The 23,486-nt window shown below is 47.2% G+C and overlaps 1 protein-coding gene across 1 annotated transcript; it reads left to right on the top strand.

Moving 5' to 3' along the window:
* The first annotated feature begins 9,002 nt into the window (after positions 1 to 9,002).
* On the top strand, positions 9,003 to 23,471 carry LOC147115406 (extracellular calcium-sensing receptor-like). Its single transcript, XM_085989410.1, has 6 exons — positions 9,003 to 9,211; positions 17,317 to 17,608; positions 18,382 to 19,215; positions 19,388 to 19,615; positions 22,334 to 22,457; positions 22,564 to 23,471. Exons 1-6 carry the CDS (start codon positions 9,003 to 9,005, stop codon positions 23,469 to 23,471), a joined length of 2,595 nt encoding a protein of 864 aa, XP_085845536.1.
* Positions 23,472 to 23,486: the final 15 nt, after the last annotated feature.

The following is a 23,486-nucleotide window of genomic DNA, read 5'->3' as shown; positions in this document are numbered from 1 at the left end:
ACCTTGTCGCTCCCTCCTGGGAACGTACTCCTCCTCCTCCTCCTCCTCCTCCTCCTGCTCCTCCTCCTGAGGTGGTGGTCCAACGTCAGGTGGCAGTGCCTGAATCCTGCGGAGAGCCAGGTTGTGTAGCATGCAGCAAACTATGACAAATTGGGAGACCCGGTGCGGCGAATACTGCAGAGATCCGCCGGAACGATCAAGGCAGCGGAACCGCTGCTTGAGGACCCCAATAGTTTGCTCGATGAGTTTCTGCTCCTTTGATGGCTCTCATTGTATGCCTCTTCAGCAGCAGTCCTGGGCGCGTGGAGCGGGGTCATGAGCTAGGTACACAAAGGATAGCCTTTGTCCCTGAGTAGCCATCCTCTTGGGGGAGGCTGTGCCTCGAACATGTCATGCACAGTACTCTGCCGCAGGATAAAGGCATCGTGGCAGCTGCCTGGAAAGCAGGCATTGACAGCCAGGATGCGCTGCTTGTGGTCACACACCAGCTGCACATTGAGAGAATGGTAGCCCTTCCGGTTGCGATACTGCTCGCCATGCTCCAGAGGTGCCCGCAAAGCCACATGCGTACAGTCAATGGCGCCCTGCACCAAGGGGAAGGCCGCGAGTCTAGCAAATCCCACTGCACGCTGATGCTGGCTCTCCAGGGCCATGGGGAAGGAGATGAATTGGCGTCTCCTTCTGAAAAGGGCATCGGTCATCTGGCGGATGCAGTGATGCACGCCGAACTGGGATATGTTAGCTATGTCCCCAACAGCGGATTGGAAGGAGCCAGTGGCATAGAAGTTCAATGCCACCGTCACCTTCACTTCCATCGACAGAGACGTCCTGCACCTGAGCTTTGGATGCAGATCTCTGCGAAGCAGGTGGCAGATCTCTGCAACCACCTCCTATCGGAATCTCAGCCTTCTTACACATCGCGCGCCACTCATGGTGAGGTAGGAGCGCTGCTGGCGGTATACCCTGACTGGGTAAGGCCTATGTTGCCGACGCCTGTTGCCCCCTCTGCCTCTAGCCAGTCCTGCCCCTCTGACTCCACGTCTGTGAGGCCTACTCACATGGCGCTGAAACTCCGCATTGGCACCCCATGCAACCCCCATCAAATGCTGGCAAACAGTCAAATTTCCAACAGGGCACTTGCAGCGCTTTGGCCTGAGTCCAAAAATACCTGAGCTATTGCTGCACGAAACCAGTTAGCTCTCCTCCTTGTTGTGTGTCCAGACATCCGTTGCACAAGAGTGTTTGCTGCAAAATGGCTGCCCTTTATACTGCAGGGTACGTGCCCTTTAATTTGCGCTCCCCGGGGCCCGCGTCGGCTGTGTTGCATTCCATTTTACAAACGCTCTGGCCGCCAGCCGCACAATGGGGCGGTCCGACTGAAGTTTGGAATCGGGGCGCACAAAGGGCGTTGCACGAGGATGTGACGTCATTTTCTGCGCGCGCAGCCGGGCGGGCGCTAAACTTGGCGCCGGCGCTAAGGGTCAACTTAATTTGGGGCGAGGCGCAAACTGCACTGCGCCCGGGCGCTACACGCATAGCGCCCGAAATTCACTTCTCTTAAGGCGCTAACTGCTGGCGCAACCAACTGAATTTCTAGGCCTTTGTGTCTTAATGCGAGGAGCATTTGTAATAAGGTGGATGAATTGGCTGCACAAATAGAGGTAAACAAATATGATTTGGTTGGGATTACGGAAACGTGGCTCAAGGATGGCCAAGACTGGGAACTCAACATCATCATCAAGTTTGCAGATGACACCACAGTAGTAGGCCAGATCACCAACAACGATGAGTCAGCCTACAGGGAGGAGGTCCAGCATCTTGTGAAGTGGTGCGCCGACAACAACCTGGCCCTTAACACCAAGAAAACAAAGGAAATAATCGTGGACTTCAGGAAGTCCAAAGGCGGAAGTCACACCCCCATCCACATCAATGGGGCAGAGGTGGAAAGGGTGGCCAGCTTTAAGTTCCTCGGAGTCCACATCACGGAAGACCGCTCCTGGTCCCTCAACACCTCCTCTCTGGTGAAGAAGGCCCAGCAGCGCCTATATTTCTTGAGGAGGCTGAAGGGATGTAATCTGTCACCCCCGATCCTCTCTAACTTCTACCGCTGCACTATAGAGAGCATCCTGACAAACTTTATCATGGTATGGTACGGCAGCTGTAGCTCCCATGACCGGAAAGCCCTGCAGCGGGTAGTCAAAACTGCCCAACGCATTACCGGCACCCGGCTACCGACCATAGAACATATATATCAGAAACGCTGCCTACAGAGGGCATGGTCCATCATCAAAGACCCTACCCACCCCAGCCACAGTCTGTTCGCCCTCCTACCATCTGGAAGATGCTACAGATGCATTTGCACCCGTATGACCAGATTTAGGAGCAGCTTCTTTCCCAGGGCTGTCATCCTACTGAACTCCACAAATAAACACTAAAGCCTGCACATCTGCCGATGCACTTTATTATGGTCACATTTATGCTAATATATATGTACAAATGTATGTTGAAATGTTTAAGTGTCCTAATCCAAATTGTACACTCTCGGGAGCCGCAAGCCTACATTTCGTTGTACTGCACTTGTGCACTAACAATGACAATAAAAGTTGATTTGATTTGATTTGATTTGATTCGATATTCAGGAAAGATAGGCAAAAAGGAAAGGGAGGTGGGGTAGCATTACTGGTTAAAGAAGGGATTAATGCAATTGTAATGAAAGATATTAGCTCTGATGATGTGGAATCTGTATGGGTAGAATTGAGAAATACTAAGGGGAAAAAAACATTAGTGGGAGTGGTATATAGACCTCCAAACAGTAAGGCGGAGGTTGGGGATGGCATTAAAAGGGAAATTAAAGAAGCGTGCAATAAGGGCACAGCAGTCATCATGGGTGACTTTAATCTACATATAGATTGGGCCAACCAAATTAGTAACAATACTGTGGAGGAGGAATTCCTGGAGTGTTTACGGGATGATTTCCTGGACCAATATGTCGAGGAACCAACCAGAGATCAGGCCATCTTAGACTGGGTATTATGTAATGAGAAAGGATTAATTAGCAATCTTTTTGTACGAGGCCCCTTGGGTCGGAGCAATCATAATATGATCGAATTCTTCATTAAGATGGAGAATGAAGTAGTTGACTCAGAGACAAGGGTCCTCAATTTAAATAATGGAAACTATGATGGTCTGAGGAGCGAGTTGGGTAGGATTGATTGGGGAATGGCACTCAAAGGGTTGACGGTGGATAGGCAATGGCAAACATTCAAAGACCGAATGGATGAGCTACAGAAATTGTTCATCCCAGTTTGGCATAAAAATAAAACAAAAAAGGTGACTCAACCGTGGCTAACAAGGGAAATTAGGGATAGCATAAGATCCAAGGAGAGGACATATAAATTGGCTAGAAAAAGCAATAATACTGAGGATTGGGAGCAGTTTAGGAGTCAACAAAGGAGGACAAAGGGATTAATTAAGAAAGGGAAAATCGAATATGAGAGTAAGCTTGCAGGGAACACAAAAACTGACTGTAAAAGCTTTTATAGGTATGTGAAGAGAAACAGATTGGTGAAGTCAAGCGTAGGTCCCTTACAGTCTGAATCAGGGGAATTTATAATGGGAAACAAGGAAATGGCAGACAACTAAATACATACTTTGGTTCTGTCTTCACAAAGGAGGACACAAATAACCTCCCAGAGATGCCGGGGAACATAGGGTCTAATGAGAGGGAGGAACTGAAAAAAATCAGTATTTGTAGGGGAATGGTGTTAGGAAAATTGATGGGACTGAAGGCCGATAAATCCCCAGAGCCTGATGGTCTACATTCCAGGGTACTTAAGGAGGTGGCCCTAGAGGTAGTAGATGCATTGCTGGTCATCTTCCAGAACTCGATAGACTCTGGAACAGTACCCATGGATTGGAGGGTAGCTAATGTTACCCCACTATTCAAAAAAGGTGGTAGAGAAAAAGCGGGGAATTATAGCCTGACATCGGTAGTGGGGAAAATGCTAGAGTCTATTATAAAAGATGTAATAGCAGAGCACTTGGAAAGCAGTAACAGGATCGGACAAAGTCAACATGGATTTACAAAAGGTAAATCATGCTTGACTAATCTACTGGAATTTTTTGAGGATGTAACTGGTAAAATAGATAAGGGAGAACCAGTGGATGTGGTGTATTTGGGCTTTCAGAAGGCTTTCGATAAGGTCCCACATAAGAGATTAGCGTGCAAAATTAAGGCACATGGGATTGGGGGCAAGGTATTGACTTGGATAGAGAACTGGTTGGCGGACAGAAAGCAAAGAGTTGGAATAAACGGGTCGTTTTCCGAGTGGCAGGCAGTGACTAGTGGGGTACCGCAAGGATCAGTCCTAGGACCCCAGCTGTTCACAATATATATTAATGATCTGGACGAGGTAATTGGATGTAATATCTCCAAATTTGCAGACGACACAAAGCTGGGTGGGAGGGTAAGCTGCGAGAAGGATGTCGCGAAACTCCAGTATGATTTGGACAGGTTGGGTGATTGGGCAGAAAAATGGCAAATGCACTATAATGTGGATAAATGTGAGGTTATCCACTTTGGTGGCAAAAACAGGAAGGCAGATTACTATTTGAATGGCAATAGATTGGGAGAAGAGGAAGTGCAAAGAGACCTGGGTGTTATTGTGCACCAGTCGCTGAAGGTAAGCATGCAGGTGCAGCAGGCGGTTAAGAAGGCAAATGGTATGTTGGCCTTCATAGCAAGAGGGTTCGAGTACAGGAACAAGGATGTCTTGCTACAGTGGTACAGGGCCTTGGTGAGACCGCACCTTGAGTATTGTGTGCAGTTTTGTTCACCTTACCTGAGGAAGGACGTTCTTGCCATGGAGGGAGTGCAGCAAAGATTCACCAGGCTGATATGACGTATGAGGAGAGATTGTGTCGATTGGGCTTATAATCACTGGAATTTAGAAGATTGAGAGGGGATCTCATCAAAACCTATACAATTCTGTCAGGTCTGGACAGACTAGATGCAGGAAGGATGTTTCGGATGGCCGGGGAGTCCAGAACCAGGGGTCATAGTCTACGGATAAGGGGTAAGCCATTTAGGACTGAAATGAGGAGGAATTTCTTCACCCAGAGAGTGGTGAACCTGTGGAATTCTCTTCCACAAAGGGCGGTGGAGGCCAGTTAATTAAATATATTCAAGAAAGAGTTGGATATATTTCTTGAGGCTAAAGGGATCAAGGGATATGGGGAGAAGGCAGGGACAGGGTACTGAATTTGGATGATCAGCCATGATCTTATTGAATAGCGGAGCAGGCTCGAGGGGCCGAATGGCCTACTCCTGCTCCTATCTTCTATGTTTCTATGTTAGGGCTACTGCCTGCTTCCCTCCCTTTAACCTGCTACCAATTCACCTTCGTTTCTTGGTGCAATGTTCACTTTTAGTTTGTACTGGCCTTTAGAAGTCAAGATATTAACGTGGCTTTCCGCTCAAGAGAGCTTTGTGAGGAACGGCCAGCCTTTACTTAAGCAGCGCTGGCCGTCGGTTTTTCGGCTGTTGTTCCGTGGCTAACTGGTTTGTCTTTATCACCATTCTTCAATAGGGAAACATAATTTGCCTTTATTTCAAACCTTACTAATGTTCACTTATTCACTTAAAATGACGCTTAGCTCATCACAAAAGCCTCTTTTTGTCTCTTACATAGAAACATAGAAGATAGGAGCAGGAGTCGGCCATTCGGCCCCTCGAGCCTGCACCGCCATTTAATGAGATCATGGCTGATCATCCAAAGTCAGTACCCTGTCCCTGCCTTCTCCCCCTATCCCTTGATCCCTTTAGCTTTAAGAAATATATCTAACTCCTTCTTGTATATATTTAATGAATTGGTCTCCACTGCCTTCTGTGGTAAAGAATTCCACAGGTTCACCACTCTCTGGGTGAAGAAATTCCTCCTCATCTCTGTCCTAAATGGCTTACCCCTTATCCTTAGACTGTGACCCCTGGTTCTGGACTCCCCCACCATCGGGAACATCCTTCCTGCATCTAGTCTGTCTAGTCCTGTTAGAATTTTATAAGTTTCAATGAGATCCCCTCTCATTCTTCGAAACACCAGCGAGTATAAGCCCAATCGACCCAATCTCTCCTCATACATCATTCCTGCCATCCCAGGTATCAGTCTGGTGAATCTTCACTGCACTCTCTCCATTGCAAGAACATCCTTCCTGAGATAAGGCGACAAAAACTGCACACATTACTCAAGGTGTGGTCTCACCAAGGCCCTGTACAACTGCAGCAAGATATCCTTGCTCCTGTATTCGAATCTTCTCGCTATCACAGAATCACAGAAACCCCACAGTGCAGATAGAGGCCATTTCGGCCCATCGAGCCTGCACCAACACATATCCCACCCGATCCCCGTAACCCCTACACATATCCCTGTAACCCCACGTATTTAATCCCCCTAACACTAAGGGTCAATTTATCATAGCCAATCAACCTAACCCGCACATCTTTGGACTGTGGGAGGAAACCGGAGCACCCGGAGAAAACCCACGCAAACACGGGGAGAATGTGCAAACTCCACACAGACAGTCGCCCGAGGTCAGATTCGCACCCGGGTCTCTGGCGCTGTGAGGCAACAGTGCTAACCACTATGCCACCGTGCTATAAAGGCCACCATACCATTTGCCTTCTTAACCTCCTGCTGCACCTGCAAGCTTACCTTCAGCGACTGGTGCACAAGGACACCCAGGTCTCGTTGCACTTCCCCTTCTCCCAATCTATTGCCGTTCAGACAATAATCTGCCTTCCTCGCATTTATCCACATTATACTGCATCTGTCATGCATCTGCCAATCACCCACCCTTCCAATTCATACTGGAGTTTCTCCATCCTGCGCACAGCACACACGCCCGCCCAGCTTTGTGTCGTCTGCAAACTTGGAGATATTACTTCTAGTTCCCTCGTCTAGATCATTAATATATATTGTGAATAGCTGGGGTTCCAGCACCGATCCCTGCAGTACCCCACTAGTCACTGCCTGCCACTCGGAAAAAGACCCATTTATTCCAACTTTTTGCTTCCTGTCTGCCAACCAGTTCTCTATGCAAGTCAGTACCTTGCCCCCAATCCCATGTACTTTAACTTTGTACGCTAATCTCTTATGCGGGACCTTATTGAAAGCCTTCTGAAAGCCCAAATACACCACATCCACTGGTTCTCCCTTATCTATTCTACCAGTTACGTCCTCGAAAAATTCCAGTAGGTTATTTAAGTACGATTTACCTTTTGTACATCCATGTTGACTTTGTGTGACCCTATCACTGTTTCCCAAGTGCTCTGCTATATTCGGCTGAAAATTCAGTAGCCTTAGCGCCTCATTTGAGGCGCTAGAGGGCCTTGCGCCGGAGTTATGGCCAGTAGTGAAATTCCCTGGGGCCCTAAATCGGCGTTGCTCTGGTAGCGCTGCGCCGGCACCGATGACGTCACCGGTGTGCGCAGCGTCCCGGTTGCCGTGGTAACCCGCCCGAACTCCGAAATTGAGTTGCGGCCGCCTCGCCCGTGGCAGCCGCAACCAGCGTTTTGTCAGAGGTGCCTTACTGCAGTTAGCGCCGGCGCATTAAAGGCCCCGCGGCGGCCGGCCGCTTTCCCGCCGGCCACCTGCCCGCAGCTCCCTCCCCGGACTTCTCTCCCCCCCCGCCGGAACAGATGCAAGCCCGGCACTTGTCCGAGGTGCCGGGCTCATTTTTAAGCAGATTTGCGCGGGCCGCGGCCGGGTGCAGGCAGCTCCTCCTTAATGGAAGGAGGAGGCCTGCACTTCCCCAGCCTGCCGCACCGCATCGGGTGCCGCAGCACCGGAATTGTGGCGCGAAACGGCAGTTAGCGCCCTTTTCCAGGCACTAAGACCCTTCAGTAGCGCCGGCAGCCATTTGGGCGCGGCGCCACTGAATTTTTGGCGCGCGCAGGGGACTTAGTGCCGGCACTAATTTCTGGCGCTAAAGCCCTGGCTAAGCCAAAACCCAATTTCTAGGCCTACATCTTTTATAATGGACTCTAACATTTTCCCCACTACTGATGTCAGGCTTACCGGTCTATAATTCCCCATTTTCTCGCTACCACCTTTTTTAAATAGTGGGGTTACATTAGCTACCCTCCAATGCATGGGAACTGTGCTCGAGTCTATAGAATTTTGGAATCTTTTAATTAATCATCCCCGAAATCTGTTGGTTTTTAGCCTTCAGCCCATCTAAGGTCTCTGATTCGCTAATGTCACAATCTTGGAGACAAATGAGGTGCACCTGGTGTTGGATGGCATAGTTCCAGAATTCAAGAGGCACGCATTTAGTACTTAACTAGCATCTGTTCAGGCGCATGTTCAACTGGAAATGGTGTTTTTAGGCATTAACTTAATCCATGTCTAGCCTTTTGCCCTTATAGTAACTGAAGAGTAGTTTGGAGTCATGTTTTGAATTTGCTGCTGTTTTCCTTTCCCCACCCCCTTGGCACACGCAAACTCTTTTTGACGTATTTCTTGTACTTGTTCAACCTATTTTTCACCCTGCAAGCTTTGTAAATATTTCACTCCTAATATTTTAATTTTCTTGTCCATTCATTTGGAAGTATATTTTATTTGCATTGGCCTTGCTGAACTCATGGACTCGTTCTGCATCTCCCACATAATTTCCTTCTTAATTCTTGTTCTTCTGTATTCTTATTTTTGGCTTCCGGCTTAATTGAAAAATAAACCATTTCCCGATCACTTACAAGCTGACACATGGGATATGTTGGAGCATTTCGTAGTCACAAAGGCATTTGTATTTGCTTAGGATATTGACTAATTTCCCGGAGGCAGGCACAATAACTAGTGGAAAAAAACAGTTTCCTATTGAGGTTATCTCTTTCATTATTTGAAATGCAGTGCCCCAGCAATTCCTGTTCAGAGACAGTATATAAAGAGCATAAGCAGAATTATTATCTTGTTGCAAAATAATCCGTAATAGTTATCTTCAATTCTGCGATGTTTCAGTTTATGTCGCGGATGCTTCTGATGGTGTTTTTTGCATGGAAATCAGATGAGCGAACCTGCACACTTCGGGACAGATTCTATCTTCCCAATATATCTAAGGATGGGGACATCGTGCTAGGAGGGTTGTTTAACGTGCACTCGAACTGGTTTGAGGAGATGAAAATATTTACAAAACCACCCGAAGAAACCAGATGTAGAAGGTTAGTTCAGTTCTGGTGTGACCGTTCATAGCTTCGACCAAGTTTTAACTAATAGCCCTGTTTGAGTTTATGCTCATTTATGTATTCTGCTAGGAGTGATATTTTCCTTTTATTTTGTATTCAGGGTGGCAATTTGGAACGTGAACTGCTAAATCACTGGGCATTTATTCTGATCGCAGGCTTTGGTCCCTAACAAACAGCTAGAACTGCACAACAATTTCTGGAGAAAGAGCGATGAACCATCAATATAAGATAGTCACTAGTAAATCCAGCAGTGAATTCAGGAGAAGCCTCATTACCCAGGGAGTGGTTAGACTGCGGAATTCGCTACCCCAAGTTGTAGTTGAGACGAATAGTATAGATGCCTTTAAGAGGAATCTGGATAAGCACATGAGGGAGAAAGAAATAGAAGGATATTCCGGAGATGAAGAGGGGTGGGAGAAGGTTCGTGTTGAGCATAAACACCGGCATGGACTTGTTGGGCCGAATGGCCTGTTACTGTGTTGTGCGTTCTATGTAATTCTATGAATTATTCGCCCTGTTACACAGTATTATGGTTACTACGATGAAAACCAATTGAAATACACAACAGCATAACCAACATTAAGGCCTGGAAATTCAGTATCGCCATGTTTGGGGCGCTTCAGTCGAGTGTGCGCTAAATTTAGCACCCGGCGCAATTAGCGCCACCTTCACCGAAATTGAGTTGCATCGCCCCAAGAGGTTGTTGCTGCGCTAAAGCAGGTGGTGCACGACTATCCTAAGGTGCTAAGCCGGCGAGCTGAGGTGCTACCACCGAGGGCGGGCGCAGCGCTGGTGCAGCGAGTTATTGAATGCAGGCAGACATGCTGGCACCGGTGACCTCTTAAAGGGGGAGGGTCGATTTGGCTTGCAGCCACACCCTGCACATTGGAGCCCTGATTCTAGGCCTGGACAGACCTGCTGCGACATCGTTACGCCTACGACCATGGAGAAGGCTAGGGAGCGAGTGCAGTGCTTCAGTGAGGGGGCCCTGAAGGTTCTGGTTGGTGCAATGGAGCGCAGGCGAACTATCCTCTTTCCTGACAGTGTCAGGAGGCCGCTGCCCAGCGAATATAGAAAAGCTTGGAGGGAGGTGGCACACAGAGTGACCTCCAGCAGCATGGTCCCTAGGACCCCAACGCAATGCAGGAAGAAGTTCAACGACCTCACTCGGGTTGTCAGGGTGAGTACCATTTCCAGTATCCTCTTCATCCCTGCATGTGCACCTCACTTTATGGCCAAAGTGTCCTGAAAGCCCCAATGCCCAGCCCTCATCCAACACCTATGGGACTCTCATGAAAATCACATGCATATTCACCTCTTTACACACTGTCAGAGCTATTCGACCATTGGAGGCAGTGCAGCCAAGATCAGGGCTTCACACTGTCAGGGCTATTCCACCATGGGAGGCAGTGCAGCCAAGATCAGGGCTTCACACTGTACTCAGAGCCCGTCCTTTCTCTTGCAGGGCAAGCTGGCCCACAATAGAAGGCAGCAGCAACGGATCGGGGGAGGCCATCCTGAACTTAACGACCTCAGTGATCTGGAGCAGCGAGTGGAATGGATTACAGCAGGCCGGCTGATTGGCCCCATCGCCACTGGAGATGCTGACCCCGTTCTGGACAGCAATGGTAAGGTCAACACCTTTTTGACGTCTCTCTTTCCACTTGTGCCTCACACCAGCATCCTTTGCCACTATCAAACCAATGCAGTGCATTGCAGCACTCATGCCTCCCTTGCTGCCGCCCTGTCCTCACACTAAAGCAACTCTTGTACCTCCCTGCTTTCAGATGCTGATTCGCCAGGTGAGGAGGCGGGCCTTCAAGCTGGCACTGTGAGTGAATCTGAAGGCAAAGAGGAGGAAGTGGGAGCCAGAACATCAATGCCACCCTCAGCCGAGGCAGCCCATGGCCATAATGGGGACACGTCTTCCCTGGAGGCGAGCAGGGGGGAAGGGTCTGAGGAGGGTGAAGCTCTGGGGCCTAGCGGGCTGCAGCAACATGGGGGGAGGGGTAGGGAAGCTCGGCGGCCTTCTCCCCAGAGGGAGAGTGTGGCCTCCAGTCCTACTACAGTGAGCGCGGAGGAGGTGCGGCTCCTTGGTGAAATGGGTGCCCAGGTGGAGCGCAGGCACACTGAGCTCATGGCTGCAGTGGCAAGGATGCCTGGCTCCATAGAGTCACTGGCAAGGAGTGTACAGGACATTTTTGTTTAACTCTTTTCTTCATTGTCTCCAAATTGGGAGAGCCAGTTATGTGTCTGACTGTTTTTTTTGAGGTTTCTCTGTATTTGTTTGTCATGCGGGAAGGGCACAGAGCTTGTTAAATAAATAATTGTCTTTGTTCAGATTGTGCATGTTTGCACTTTGAACTATTTGTTGCCTTGACCGGCTCAGGATTTGCGGAGCATGTCCATTCATGTTCTTTCAATGGCACAAGCCATTCCCTGAGAGGGGGCCTAGAACCAACTTGTAATAAGCCGCTGATGGACGGCCCTTGCACTTTGTGCCTCCCTCCCGTCTTGGTGCTCCTCCTCCTCCTCCTCCTCTGGTGGTCCTCCAATATCTGCTGGCAGTGGCTGAGTCCTGAGGATAGCCAGTTTGTGCAGCATGCAGCACACTGCAACGAAATGGGAGACTCGCTCAGGCGAGTACTCTAGGGCTCCCCCAGAATGGTCCAGACAGCAGAACCATTGCTTTAGCATGCCGATTGTGTGCTCAATGATGTTCCTGGTTGCTTGATGGCTGTCATTGTATCACTCTTCAGCAGGGGTGCTGGGCGCACGGAGCGGGGTCATCAGCCAGGTGGACAAAGGATAGCCCTTGTCCCCAAGAAGCCAGCCTCCTGGGTGAGCCGGGGCTTCAAAAACGTCTGCCACAGAAGTCTGGTGCAGGATGAAGGCATCGTGGCTGCTGCCTGGAAAGCGGGCATTGACAGCTAGTATCAGCTGCCTGTGGTCACACACCAACTGCATGTTTAATGAATGGAACCCCTTCCAGTTGTGGTAATCCTCGGCATTCTCTAGAGGCGCCCGCAAAGCCACATGCGTGCAGTCAATGGTGCCCTGGACCATGGGGAAGCCGCTATTCTTGCAACTCCCATTGCACACTGTTGCTGCTTGTCCAGGGTCATGGGGAAGGAAATGTACTGAAGTCTCCTTTTGAAGAGGGCATTCATGACCTGGTGGATGCAGCAATGCACCGCAAACTGCGAGACGTTGGCAATGTCCCCAGTAGTGGATTGGAAGGAGCCGGTGGCATAGAAGTTGAGAGCCACTGTCACCTTCACTGCCGCCGACAGAGACGTCCTGCTCCTCAGCTGAGGTTGCAGATCTCTCTGAAGCAGGTGACAGATCTCAGTGACCACCTCCCTTCTGAATCAAAGCCTCTGAATGCACTGCTCCTCAGACATGTTGAGGTAGGAGAAGTGCTGGCAGTATACCCTGGGAGGGTAAGGTCTCCTGTGCTGACGCCTGTTGGCCCTCCTCCGTCTGGCCATGATTGGCACTCTCTCTCAGCATCGCTGAGCCCTCCCAATGCAATGGAGAAACCCAACATTTCCACCTATTGCAGCCCCCATTATATGTGGCCACTCAAGGCTATGGCACTGAAAAATCAATCCAACTGCAAAGCACTGGGCTGAAGGCAGAAGTACCTCTGTGAGCGCTGAGTCAAAGCAGAAAGCTCTCTCCCTTTGTCTCTCTGCAAATCTCTCTCTCTCTCACACAGAAGGAGTGGTCCAAAATGGCTACCACAAAGAATGCAGGAAGAGCCCCCTTTAAATAGTGCCCCCCCAGCCCCACAGTGACTGGGAACCGTTTCACTCAACAAGTCGCTGGGAGCGCCAGGCGGAAAGAAGAGGGGCACCACTGAAGTTCCGGTTCGGGGTGCACCAAGGGCATTGCACCATGAAATGACGTCAGGATTTGCGCGCGCAGCTGAACGGGCGTGGCGGTTTTGCGTCGCTGCTAAATCTTCACTGAAGTTCGTGAGAAGTGCAGATCGTGTCGCGCCCAGGCGCTAGCCGCTTCGCGCCCCACTTAGCGCCCTCTTAAGGCACTAGCGGCTGGCACTACCAACTGAATTTCTAGGCCTAAGTGTATAGTCGTGAAATAAATACCATAGAAAAGATTTTGTGACTACTTTTTGGTGAAAAGTTGGTTTACCTGCGATCAGTGAATCACAGAATCATAGATTCATAGAATGGTTACAGCACAGAAGGAGGCCATTCATCCTGTCGAGCCCGTGCCGGCTCTCTGCAAGAGCACTTCAGCTAGTCCCACTCCCCTGCCCTTTCCCCGCAGCCCTGCAATTGTTTTTCCTTCAGGTATTTATTTAATTCCCTTTAGAAAGCCACGATTGAATCTGCCTCCACCACCCTTTCTGGCAGTGCATTCCAGATCCTAATCACGCGCTGCATAAAAAAGTTTTTCCTCAGGTCGCATTTGGTTCTTTTGCCAATCACTTTTAATCTGTGTCCTCTGATTCTCGACCCTTCCAGCAATGGGAACAGTTTCTCTCTATTTACTCTCTCTAGGCCCCTCATGATTTTGAACACCTCTGTCAAATCTCCTTTCAACCTTCTCTGCTCCAAGGAGAACAATCCCAGCTTCTCCAGTCTACCCACATAACTGAAGTCCCTCACCCCTGGAATCATTCTCATAAATCTTTTCTGTACCCACTCTAAGGCCTTCACATCCTTCCTAAAGTGCAGTGCCCAGAATTGGACACTAGTTGAGGCCCAACCAATGTTTTATAAAGGTTCATCATAACTTCCTTGCACCTTGAAAAACCACGTTATATTTTCATTTACCCATAATAATAATCACCATCGGCAACATCGTAATCATCTTTATTCATAGCAATGTGAATTCATAGCATGCGTGATATTGGGGAGGGAATTTGCAGTAGATTCAGTAATCGCACCTGAAATATCGAGGCGAATTTCTGCGTGGGTCCTGTCACTCATCTGCCTTAACTTCCACAGAAGTGCCACGGTCCACACTAAAGCACGATGCATCCATCTCTGCTGTTCTTCCGGGGTTTCCCCTTCTCTTACACTGAAGTTACGGCGGACGAGTTGGACAATCACTGTGATAGTCTACCGTCAGGCTGCGAACATATTTTTCGCAATAAAAATAGAAAATGCTGGAAATACTCAGCAGGCCAGGCAGCATCTGTGGAGAGCGACCTGACACAAGACCGCACAAAGTGGAGGAGAAGCATCCGGGAAAGCGCCAAACACCTCGAGTCTCTTCGCTGGGAGCAAGCGGAAGCCAAGCGCAGGCAGCGCAAGGAGCGCACGTCAACCCAAGCAACCCACCCACCCGCCCCTTCAACCACCGTCTGCCCCACCTATGACAGAGACTGTAGGCCCCACATTGGACTCATCAGTCACCTGAGAGCTCATTTTTAATGTGGAAACAAGTCATTCTCGGTTCCAAGGGACTGCCTAAGAAGAAGAAGAGTGGAGAGTGAAGCACAGTTAGCGTTTCAGGTCGATGACATTTCATGTGGGATTATATTAAGAACCAAAAGCAGCAGCACCAACTACTTTTGACTTCTGTTGCTCATTTCAAACACCAACGTGAAAAATCAAGTCCATTTATTATAACAACAGAAAATGCTGGAAATACTCAGCAGGCCAGGCAGCATCCGTGGAGAGAGAAACAGAGTCAACGTTTCAGGTCTGGGACCCTTCATCAGAACTGGAAAAAGCTGGAGATGTAACAGATATTAAGCAGGTGCAGAGACGGGGGGGGGGGGGTGGGGGTGCGCGGGGGGTTGTTTAGGAGGGGAGGAAGGAATAGAAAGAACATACTGTGAAAATGTTGCAAATGGGAATGGCAAAATCATACTGCATGAAAAATGGGGGCAGGGATAATTATCTGAAATTGTTGAACTCAATGTTGAGTCCGGCAGTCTGCAAAGTGCCCAATCGAAAGATGAGGTGCTGTTCCTCGAGCTTACGTTGAGCTTCATTGGAGCAATGCAATAGCCTGAGGACAGAGAGATCAGAGTGGGAGTGAAGTGGTGAATTAAAGTGACAGGCGACCGGAAGCTCAGGGTCACCCTTACGGACTGAACGGAGGTGTTCCGCAAAGCAGTCGCCCAATCTGCATTTGGTCTCCCCAATGTAGAGGAGACCGCATCATGAGCAGTGAATACAGTATATTAAATTGCAAGAATGAACAAGTAAATCACTGTTTCACCTGGAAGGGGTGTTTGGGGCCCTGGACAGTGGGAAGGGAGAAGGTAAAAGGGCATGTGTTGCATCTCCTGCGCTTGCACGGGAAGGTGCCAGGTGAAGGAGAAAGGCTGTTGGGGGTGATTGAGGAGTGGACCAGGGTGTCGCGGAGGGAGCAGTCCCTTCAGAATGCTGAAAGGGGAGGCCAGGGGAAGATGTGTTTGGTGGTGGGATCACGTTGGAGGTGGCCGAAATGGCGGAGGATGATCCGTTGAATGTGGAGGCTGGTGGGGTGAAAGGTGAGGACAAGGGGAACCCTATCGTGGTTCTGGGAGGGAGGGGAAGGGGTGAGAGCAGATGTGCGGGAAATAGAACGGACACGGTCAAGGGTCATGTCAAGCACGGTAGAGGGGAATCCTCAGTTGAGGAAAAAGGAAGACATGCCGGAAGCACTAGTATGGAAGGTGGCATCGTCAGAACAGACGCAGCGGAGACAGAGAAACTGGGAGAATGGAATAGAGTCCTTACAGGAGGCGGGGTGGGAGGAAGTGTAGTCCAGGTAGCTATGGGAGTCGGTGGGCTTGTAGTGGATATTTGTTGAAAGCCGATCGCCATAAATGGAGACGGAGAAGTCAAGGAAGGGAAGGGAAGAGTCAGAGATGGACCATGTGAAGGCGAGGGAAGGGTGAAATTGGAAGTAAAGTGAATGAACTTATCTAGTTCAGGGTGAGAGCAGGAAACGGCACCAATACAGTCATCGATGTACCGGAAAAAGAGGTGAGGGAGAGGACCTGAGTAGGACTGGAACAAAGAATGTTCCACATATCCCATGAACAGGCAGGCATAGCTAGGGCCCATGTGGGTTCCCATAGCAACACCTTTAATTTGGAGGAAGTGAGTGGAGTCAAAGGAGAAGTTGATCAATGTGAGAACAAATTCAGCCAAGTCCATTTATTAGATGCCTACTGCAAATATAATCCATTAATTGTAATTCCCCCTCAAATTGTGATCTACGAAGGATTTGATCAGGTTTCTTCATGCGATTTGCTAGTTGTGGGAACGGTGTCATAGTGGTTGTGTTACTGGACGAGTAATCCAGACTAGGTTCTTGACAAAAACAAGAGTTCGAATCACCACGACGGCATCTGGGGAATTTAAATTCAGTTTATTAATGATCCTGGAAACAGAAAAGCTACTATCAGTAATAATATAACTACCAGATTACTGTAAAAACCCATTTAGTTCACAAATGTTTTGCACGGAAGGAAATCTGCGGTCCTTACCCAGCTTGGCCTATATGTGATTACAGACCCACAGCAATATGGTTGACTCTTTGCCCTCTGAAATGGCCTAGGAAACCACTCAGTTGTCAATAAGGCAGCTCACCACCACCTTCGCAAGGTCAATTAGGGATGGACAATAAATGCTGGCCTTTCCAGAGACGCCCACATCCTGTGAATGAATAAAAAAAATAAGCTTGTTATGATCATTTTGTTTTATTTTGCATTGAAATGTAAAATTGAACTGTAGCAGAGGATCTATGATTTATTTACTAAAAGCCTGTACGCAAATGTGATGTTATCGATGGCCTATGATATTAACTGGTGCGATGCTGTTCTTTTTAAGGTGTTTTCAAAGTAACCGCAGAACTACCTGAACCAAGCAGTAAATACTTTGCCAACATTGTTTTACTTTATTAGTTAAAAAAAGTTAAATGATACGATATATTGTTCTAGAATAGTATTAGAAACGTTCCATTTGCATGGCCCATACCAACTAAATAGCTTTAAAAGGACATTGCGTGCTTTAATGTTCTTTACGTTGCAAGTATTCCAAGGTGTTAGGACGTGTACAGGAAATCTGAACTAACTTCTCTAAACATCAAATATATTTGTTCCTCAGTTTTGATTTATGGGCGTTTCGCTATGTGCAGGCCATGATTTTTGCAATAGAGGAAATAAACAAGGACGAGACACTTCTCCCAAACATTACACTGGGCTACAGGATTCACGACGACTGCGCGTCTCCCAAGATTGCAACAAAAGTCGCTCTGGCTCTGGTTAATGGGCAGGAAGAGACATATGTGGCTCGTGTCTGTAACGGGTCTCTCAATGTCGCTGGTATTGTTGGTGGCGATGGATCCTCAGAGTCTATTGCAGTGGCAAGAACAATCGGTCCTTTTAAAATACCAATGGTGAGATTCGGTTAAATTACTCCAATCACGATCATATAAATGATTAATTGCTATATAATGGATGTACATTTAGATGTCAGCTGTGGCTCAGTGGGTAGCACCCTCGCCTCTGAGTCATGATGGCTATGGGTTCCTACTCCACAGACTTGAGCACCAAAATCTAGGCTGACATTCCCAGCGCAGTGCTGAGGTAGTACTGCATTGTCGGAGGTGATGAGACGTTAAACCGATGTCTGCCTTCTGAAGTGCACTTAAAAGATCCAAGTAAACGAATTGACGAATAGTAGGGACCTCTCCCGGTTCCTGGCCACTATTTTCGATTCAACCATCATTGAAATAACTATCTGCCGGCCATTGCTCTGCATAAATTGGCTGCTGCGTTTCCTACATTACAACAGTGCCTACGTTTCAAAAGAACTTCATTGACTGTAAAGCGTGTTGGGATGTCCTTAAATCGTGGAAGTCCCAATATAAATGCAAGTTGTTTCTTTCCCATCTCTTTATGTTATTTCCTTGGAATTATCAAAGTGAGAACGAGTTTTCGTTTACTCACTAACTGTACTATTCGGATCGGGGCTGGTCACTGGCCATTCATTATAGTATTAATCTAACAAAACATTGGTACAGCGTTACAATTTACCATAAGCATTAATTTAGAAGTTACTAGTAATTCTTTTTTTTGATTGCAAAGATTTAGAATATCTGCACGTCCGACATATGCATATTTCAACGGCATGGTTTGTTTCATATTTTCCCTATTCAATTGATTGCAGGTTAGTTACTTTTCCACGTGTGTATGTCTCAGTAATAGGAACGAATATCCAACCTTTTATAGAACAATACCAAGTGACTACCATCAATCGAAGGCTTTGGCGCAACTTGTTAAGGGGTTTGGATGGACTTGGATTGGAACCATTAGCAGCAACAATGACTATGGCAATTCGGGAATGAAAGCGTTTATAGAAGCTGCAGTGAATTTCGGCATTTGCATTGCCTTCTCCGAATCGTTTTACAGAACCGATCCTGCAGAAAAAATTAGGAAAATTGTACAAGTGATAAAAGCGTCGACCACAAAGGTCGTGGTGGCTTTTGCGGCATCAGGGGATATGCTCGTTTTATTTGAGGAGATTTTACGACAAAACCTCACTGGCATTCAGTGGGTAGGAAGCGAAGCTTGGATCACAGCGGACATTATTGCTCCAGATAAAAGATCGAGGTTCCTCACCGGTGCAATCGGAACTGCGGTGCGTGCGGTAGAAGTTCCAGGTCTGCGGGACTTCCTGCTCAGGGTCCATCCTTCTATGTTTCCCGGGGATAGTTTAGTAAGGGAGTTTTGGGAAACGACGTTCAGGTGCACACTAATATTAGATAACAACAGAAGCCAAGTAGGTTCATCTTCTCGGCTCCCTCAATGCACCGGAAATGAAACTTTGAATGAAATATACAACGTCTATACTGACCTGAGGATGGACGGAAGTTCCTACAATGTATATAAAGCAGTCTATACTTTCGCACACGCGCTGCACAACATGTTTTCGTGTGAAAATGGCAAAGGACCATTTATAAATAATACATGTGCACATGTTTCAAACTTTCAACCGTGGCAGGTAGGGAATATACTCCATTTATTATCATTAATTTCAACCGCAAAATAAGGTGTCCAATATAAAAAAAGCCTGTGAAATAACTTTCTGGAACACATTGGTCGCACGATATCATCTTAAAGTGTCTTTTTACATGTAAAGCCCCTAAAGAAATATGTCCCATTATTTTCTAAAGCTGCTCCACTACATGAAGTCCGTATATTTCACAACGAAAACTGGTGAGAAGGTGTATTTTGATGATAGTGGCAATCCAGTAGCCGGTTACGACTTTGTGAACTGGCAAATGAATGAAAACCGAGGCATTGAAGTAAAGATAGTTGGACAATATAATGGGTCCGCACCTCCGGGGAAAGAACTGGCGCTGAATCCGAAGCACATTGTCTGGAGCGGTGGTGAGCAGGAGGTATGGCTTCCAATTGAAACTGGCTGTAATTTTACTGTATTTCATAGTTGTTAATGTCCAATCATTATAATTTGTAATATCATCTTAGCAAGAAATCTACTAAAGACCATAATAAGGAATAGATCCAGAGTCCGATAGCAAGGCCCAGTCTACAGCCGTTTATAAACGGCGGACCAGGCTTTACTAATCCGATACTGCAAACAGGAAATTAGCCAGATTTGGACAATGGGGAGGGCGTAATGTTAATGTAATTCACCGGGCTGGGAACCCACGGGATCGTGTGGAACGCCGGATTTACTGCCCGCCCAATATTACTCACCCTGGCCGTCAACTGAGAGTATAATTTGGCTTGTTGCAAAACCAGCATTTCACCCGTTTCGGTCATTGTCCCGACTGGTGGGAAATGTTGCAATTGCCTCCGGTCGCAGGGAATGATTTGCGCCTGGTAATCTTTGAAAGTATCGCTTGATAAAATTTCACATAAGAAACTACATAGGATTACATAGGACATACAGCACAGAAACAGGCAATTCAGCCGAACCAGCACTTGCCGGCGTTTATCCACCACTCGAAAGACTCCCGTCTTTCCTCATCTAACTCTATCAGCATAACTAGTTAGAGAAATTAACTCACGCGTTATATTACAGATGAATTGGTAACATGGTAGAAAAATGTCTGAAGTATAGAGAACAGAGTAGGAGTAAATGGATGTATTTTTTCTGACTGACAAGATAGAGTTAGCCGAGTAGTCCAAAGAATTGCGCCTTGTTCTCAATCATAGAATCCTAGAATCTTAGAATGATTACAACACAGAAGGGGGCCATTCGGCCCGTCGAGCCTGTGCCGCTCTCTGCAAGAGCAATTCAGCTAGTCCCACTCCCCCGTCTTTACCCCGCAGCCCTACCATTTTTTCCTTCATGTAATTATCCAATTCCCTTTTGCAAGCCACGATTGAATCTGCGTCCACCACCCTTTCAGGCAGTGCATTCGAGATCCTAACCACTCGCTGCGTAAAAAAATTCTTCCTCATGTTGCTTTTGGTTCTTTTGCCAATCACCTTAAATCTGTGTCCTCAGGTTCTCGACCCTTCTGCCAATGGGAACAGTTTCTCTCTATCTACTCTGCCTTAGACCCCTCTTGATTTGAACACCTCTATCAAATCTCCTCTCAACCTTCTCTGCTCTAAGGAGAACATCTCGAGCTTCTCCAGTCAATCCACGTAACTGAAGTCCCTCACCCCTGGAACCATTCTTGTAAATCTTTTCTGCACCCTTTCTAAGGGCTTCTCATCCTTGCTAAAGTGCGGTGCCCAGAATTGGACACAATACTCCAGTTGAGGCCGGATCAGTGTTTTATATAGGTTGAACATAACTTCCTTGCTTTTGTACTCGATACCTCTATTTATGAAGCCCAGGATCCCGTATGCCCTTTTAACAACTTTCTCAACCTGCCCTGCCACCTTCAACGATTTGTGCACTTATACCCCCAGGTCTCTCTGTTCATGCACCCCCTTTAGAATTGTACCCTTTAGTTTATATTGCCTCGTCTCGTTCTTCCTACCAAAATATATCACTTCACACTTTTCTGCCACGTGACTGCTCATTCCACTAGCCTGTCTATGTCCCCTTGAGGTCTGTCAGTATCCTCCTCACTGTTCACTATAATTCCAAGTTTTGTGTCATCTGCAAATTTTGAAATTGTGTCCTGTATACCCAAGTCTAAGTCATTGTTATATATCAAGAAAAGTAGTGCTCCGAGCAATGACCCCTGGGGAACAACACCGTGCATCTTCCTCCAGTCTGATAAACAACCGTTCACCTCTATTCTCTGTTCCCTGTCACTTAGCCAATTTCGTATCTATGCTGCCACCGGCCCTTTTAATCCATGGGCATCAACTTTGCTGGCAAGCCTATTAATTGGCATTTTATTAAATGCCTTATGGAAGTCCATGTACACCACGTCAACCGCATTGCCCTCATCAACCCTCTCTGTTACCTCATCAAAAAGCTCGACCAAGTTAGCTAAACACGATTTGCCTTTAACAAATCTGTGCTGGCTTTCTTTAATTAATCCACACTAGTCCAAGTGACTGTTAATTTTGCCCCGGATGATCGTTTCTAAAAGCTTCCCCACTACTGAAGTTAATCTGACTGGCCTGTAGTTGCTGGATTTATCCTTGCACCCTTTTATGAACAAAGGTGTAACATTTTCAATTCTCCAGTCGCCTGGCAACATCCCCGTATCCAAGGAGAATTGGAAGATTATGGCCAGTACCACCGCAATTTCCACCTTTACTTCCCCCAGCCTCCTAGGATGAATCCCATCCGGTCCTGGTGACTTTTCTACTTTAAGTACAGACAGCCTTTCTAGTAGCTCCTCTTTGTCAATTTTATCCCATCCAGTATCTCAACTACCCTCTCCTTCACCATGAATTTCGCAGCATCTCCTTTCTTGACGAGGACAGATGCAGAGTACTCATTTAGTACCTCAGCCATGCCTTCTGCCTCCATGTGAACGTCTCCATTGTGGTCCCTAATCGGCCCCACCACTCCTCTTACTGCCCGTTCACTATTTATATGCCTATAGAAGACTTTTGGATTCCCTTTGAAGACACGATTTTACCGATGAAGACACAGATATTGATGTTACGGATATGTGCATGTACAATGTATCTATCAACATCACAAGGTAGATAATCTATCGCTTCCTTCCTTTAAGATCCCCCGTGCAGTTTGCTCTGAAAGTTGTTCTCCTGGAACAAGAAAAACGGCTCGGAAAGGACAACCTGTTTGTTGCTTTGACTGCTCTCCCTGTGCGGATGGGGAGATTAGTAACACTACAGGTGAGTCGAATACAGATTTTATTTTAAGATGTGTGTTTCGGCAAGTGTCCTTAGAGATATCTAAAACTGAGCTTCTTCACTATATAATGTTCTCCTTTCCCTTTAGACTCCACAGACTGCATCAGATGTCCTGTCCTATACTGGCCCAATGAGCGGAAAGATGAATGCATACCAAAGAATGTAGAATATCTGGCTTTCACAGAAATCCTGGGAATTGTATTGGTGACTCTTGCATTGATTGGAGTGTGTATGGCTGTAAATATTTGTGCTCTTTTCTATCGATATCGAGAGACACCTCTAGTTAAAGCTAACAATTCTGAGCTGAGCTTCCTCCTTCTTTTAGCACTAACATGCTGTTTTTTGTGCTCAGTTACATTCATTGGTGAACCGTCCGACTGGTCTTGTATGTTACGACACACAGCGTTCGGTGTTACATTTGTGCTGTGTATTTCCTGCGTTTTGGTTAAAACCATCCTGGTGCTGATGGCATTTAAGGCAACGCATCCAAGCAGTAACAGGATGAAATGGTTTGGACAGAAACAGCAGCGTGTAAGTGTTTTCCTCCTGACATTCGTTCAGGGTTTAATATGTGCCCTTTGGCTGATCACTGCGCCGCCATTTCCCATGAAAAACACAAAGTATTACAGGGACATCATTATTTTAGAATGCGATGCGGGTTCTTCTGCAGCCTTCTATTCTGTATCAGGTTATATCGCTTTGTTATCCTGCGTATGTTTTGTCTCGGCTTTTCTCGCCCGGAAGTTGCCAGATAATTTCAACGAGGCTCAATGTATAACTTTCAGCATGCTTATCTTTTGTGCCGTTTGGACAACTTTTATTCCGGCTTCTGTGAGTTCTCCTGGGAAATACACTGTAGCGGTGGAAGTGTTTGCGATTCTGGCCTCCAGCTTCGGATTGTTGCTTTGCATTTTTACTCCGAAATGTTATATTATCATGATAACGCCAGAGAAAAATACAAAGAAGTACCTAATGTGTAAAGGGATTGAGAAGTAGGTTTAAAGAACGATA

The sequence above is a fragment of the Somniosus microcephalus genome, chromosome 6 (assembly GCF_052327205.1).
Source record: "Somniosus microcephalus isolate GS21.2 chromosome 6, FLI_Smic_1.0, whole genome shotgun sequence".
In the NCBI taxonomy this organism is placed as follows: domain Eukaryota; kingdom Metazoa; phylum Chordata; class Chondrichthyes; order Squaliformes; family Somniosidae; genus Somniosus; species Somniosus microcephalus.
This window is presented reverse-complemented; position numbering and strand designations above follow the sequence as displayed.

Coding starts and splice junctions, on each gene's coding strand:
- LOC147115406 (XM_085989410.1), top strand. CDS start 9,003: ATGTTTCAGTTTATGTCGCGGATGCTTCTGATGGTGTTTTTTGCATGG. Junction 19,216..19,387: donor CAAACTTTCAACCGTGGCAG/GTAGGGAATATA, acceptor TATTTTCTAAAG/CTGCTCCACTACATGAAGTC. Junction 22,458..22,563: donor GGAGATTAGTAACACTACAG/GTGAGTCGAATA, acceptor CTTTCCCTTTAG/ACTCCACAGACTGCATCAGA.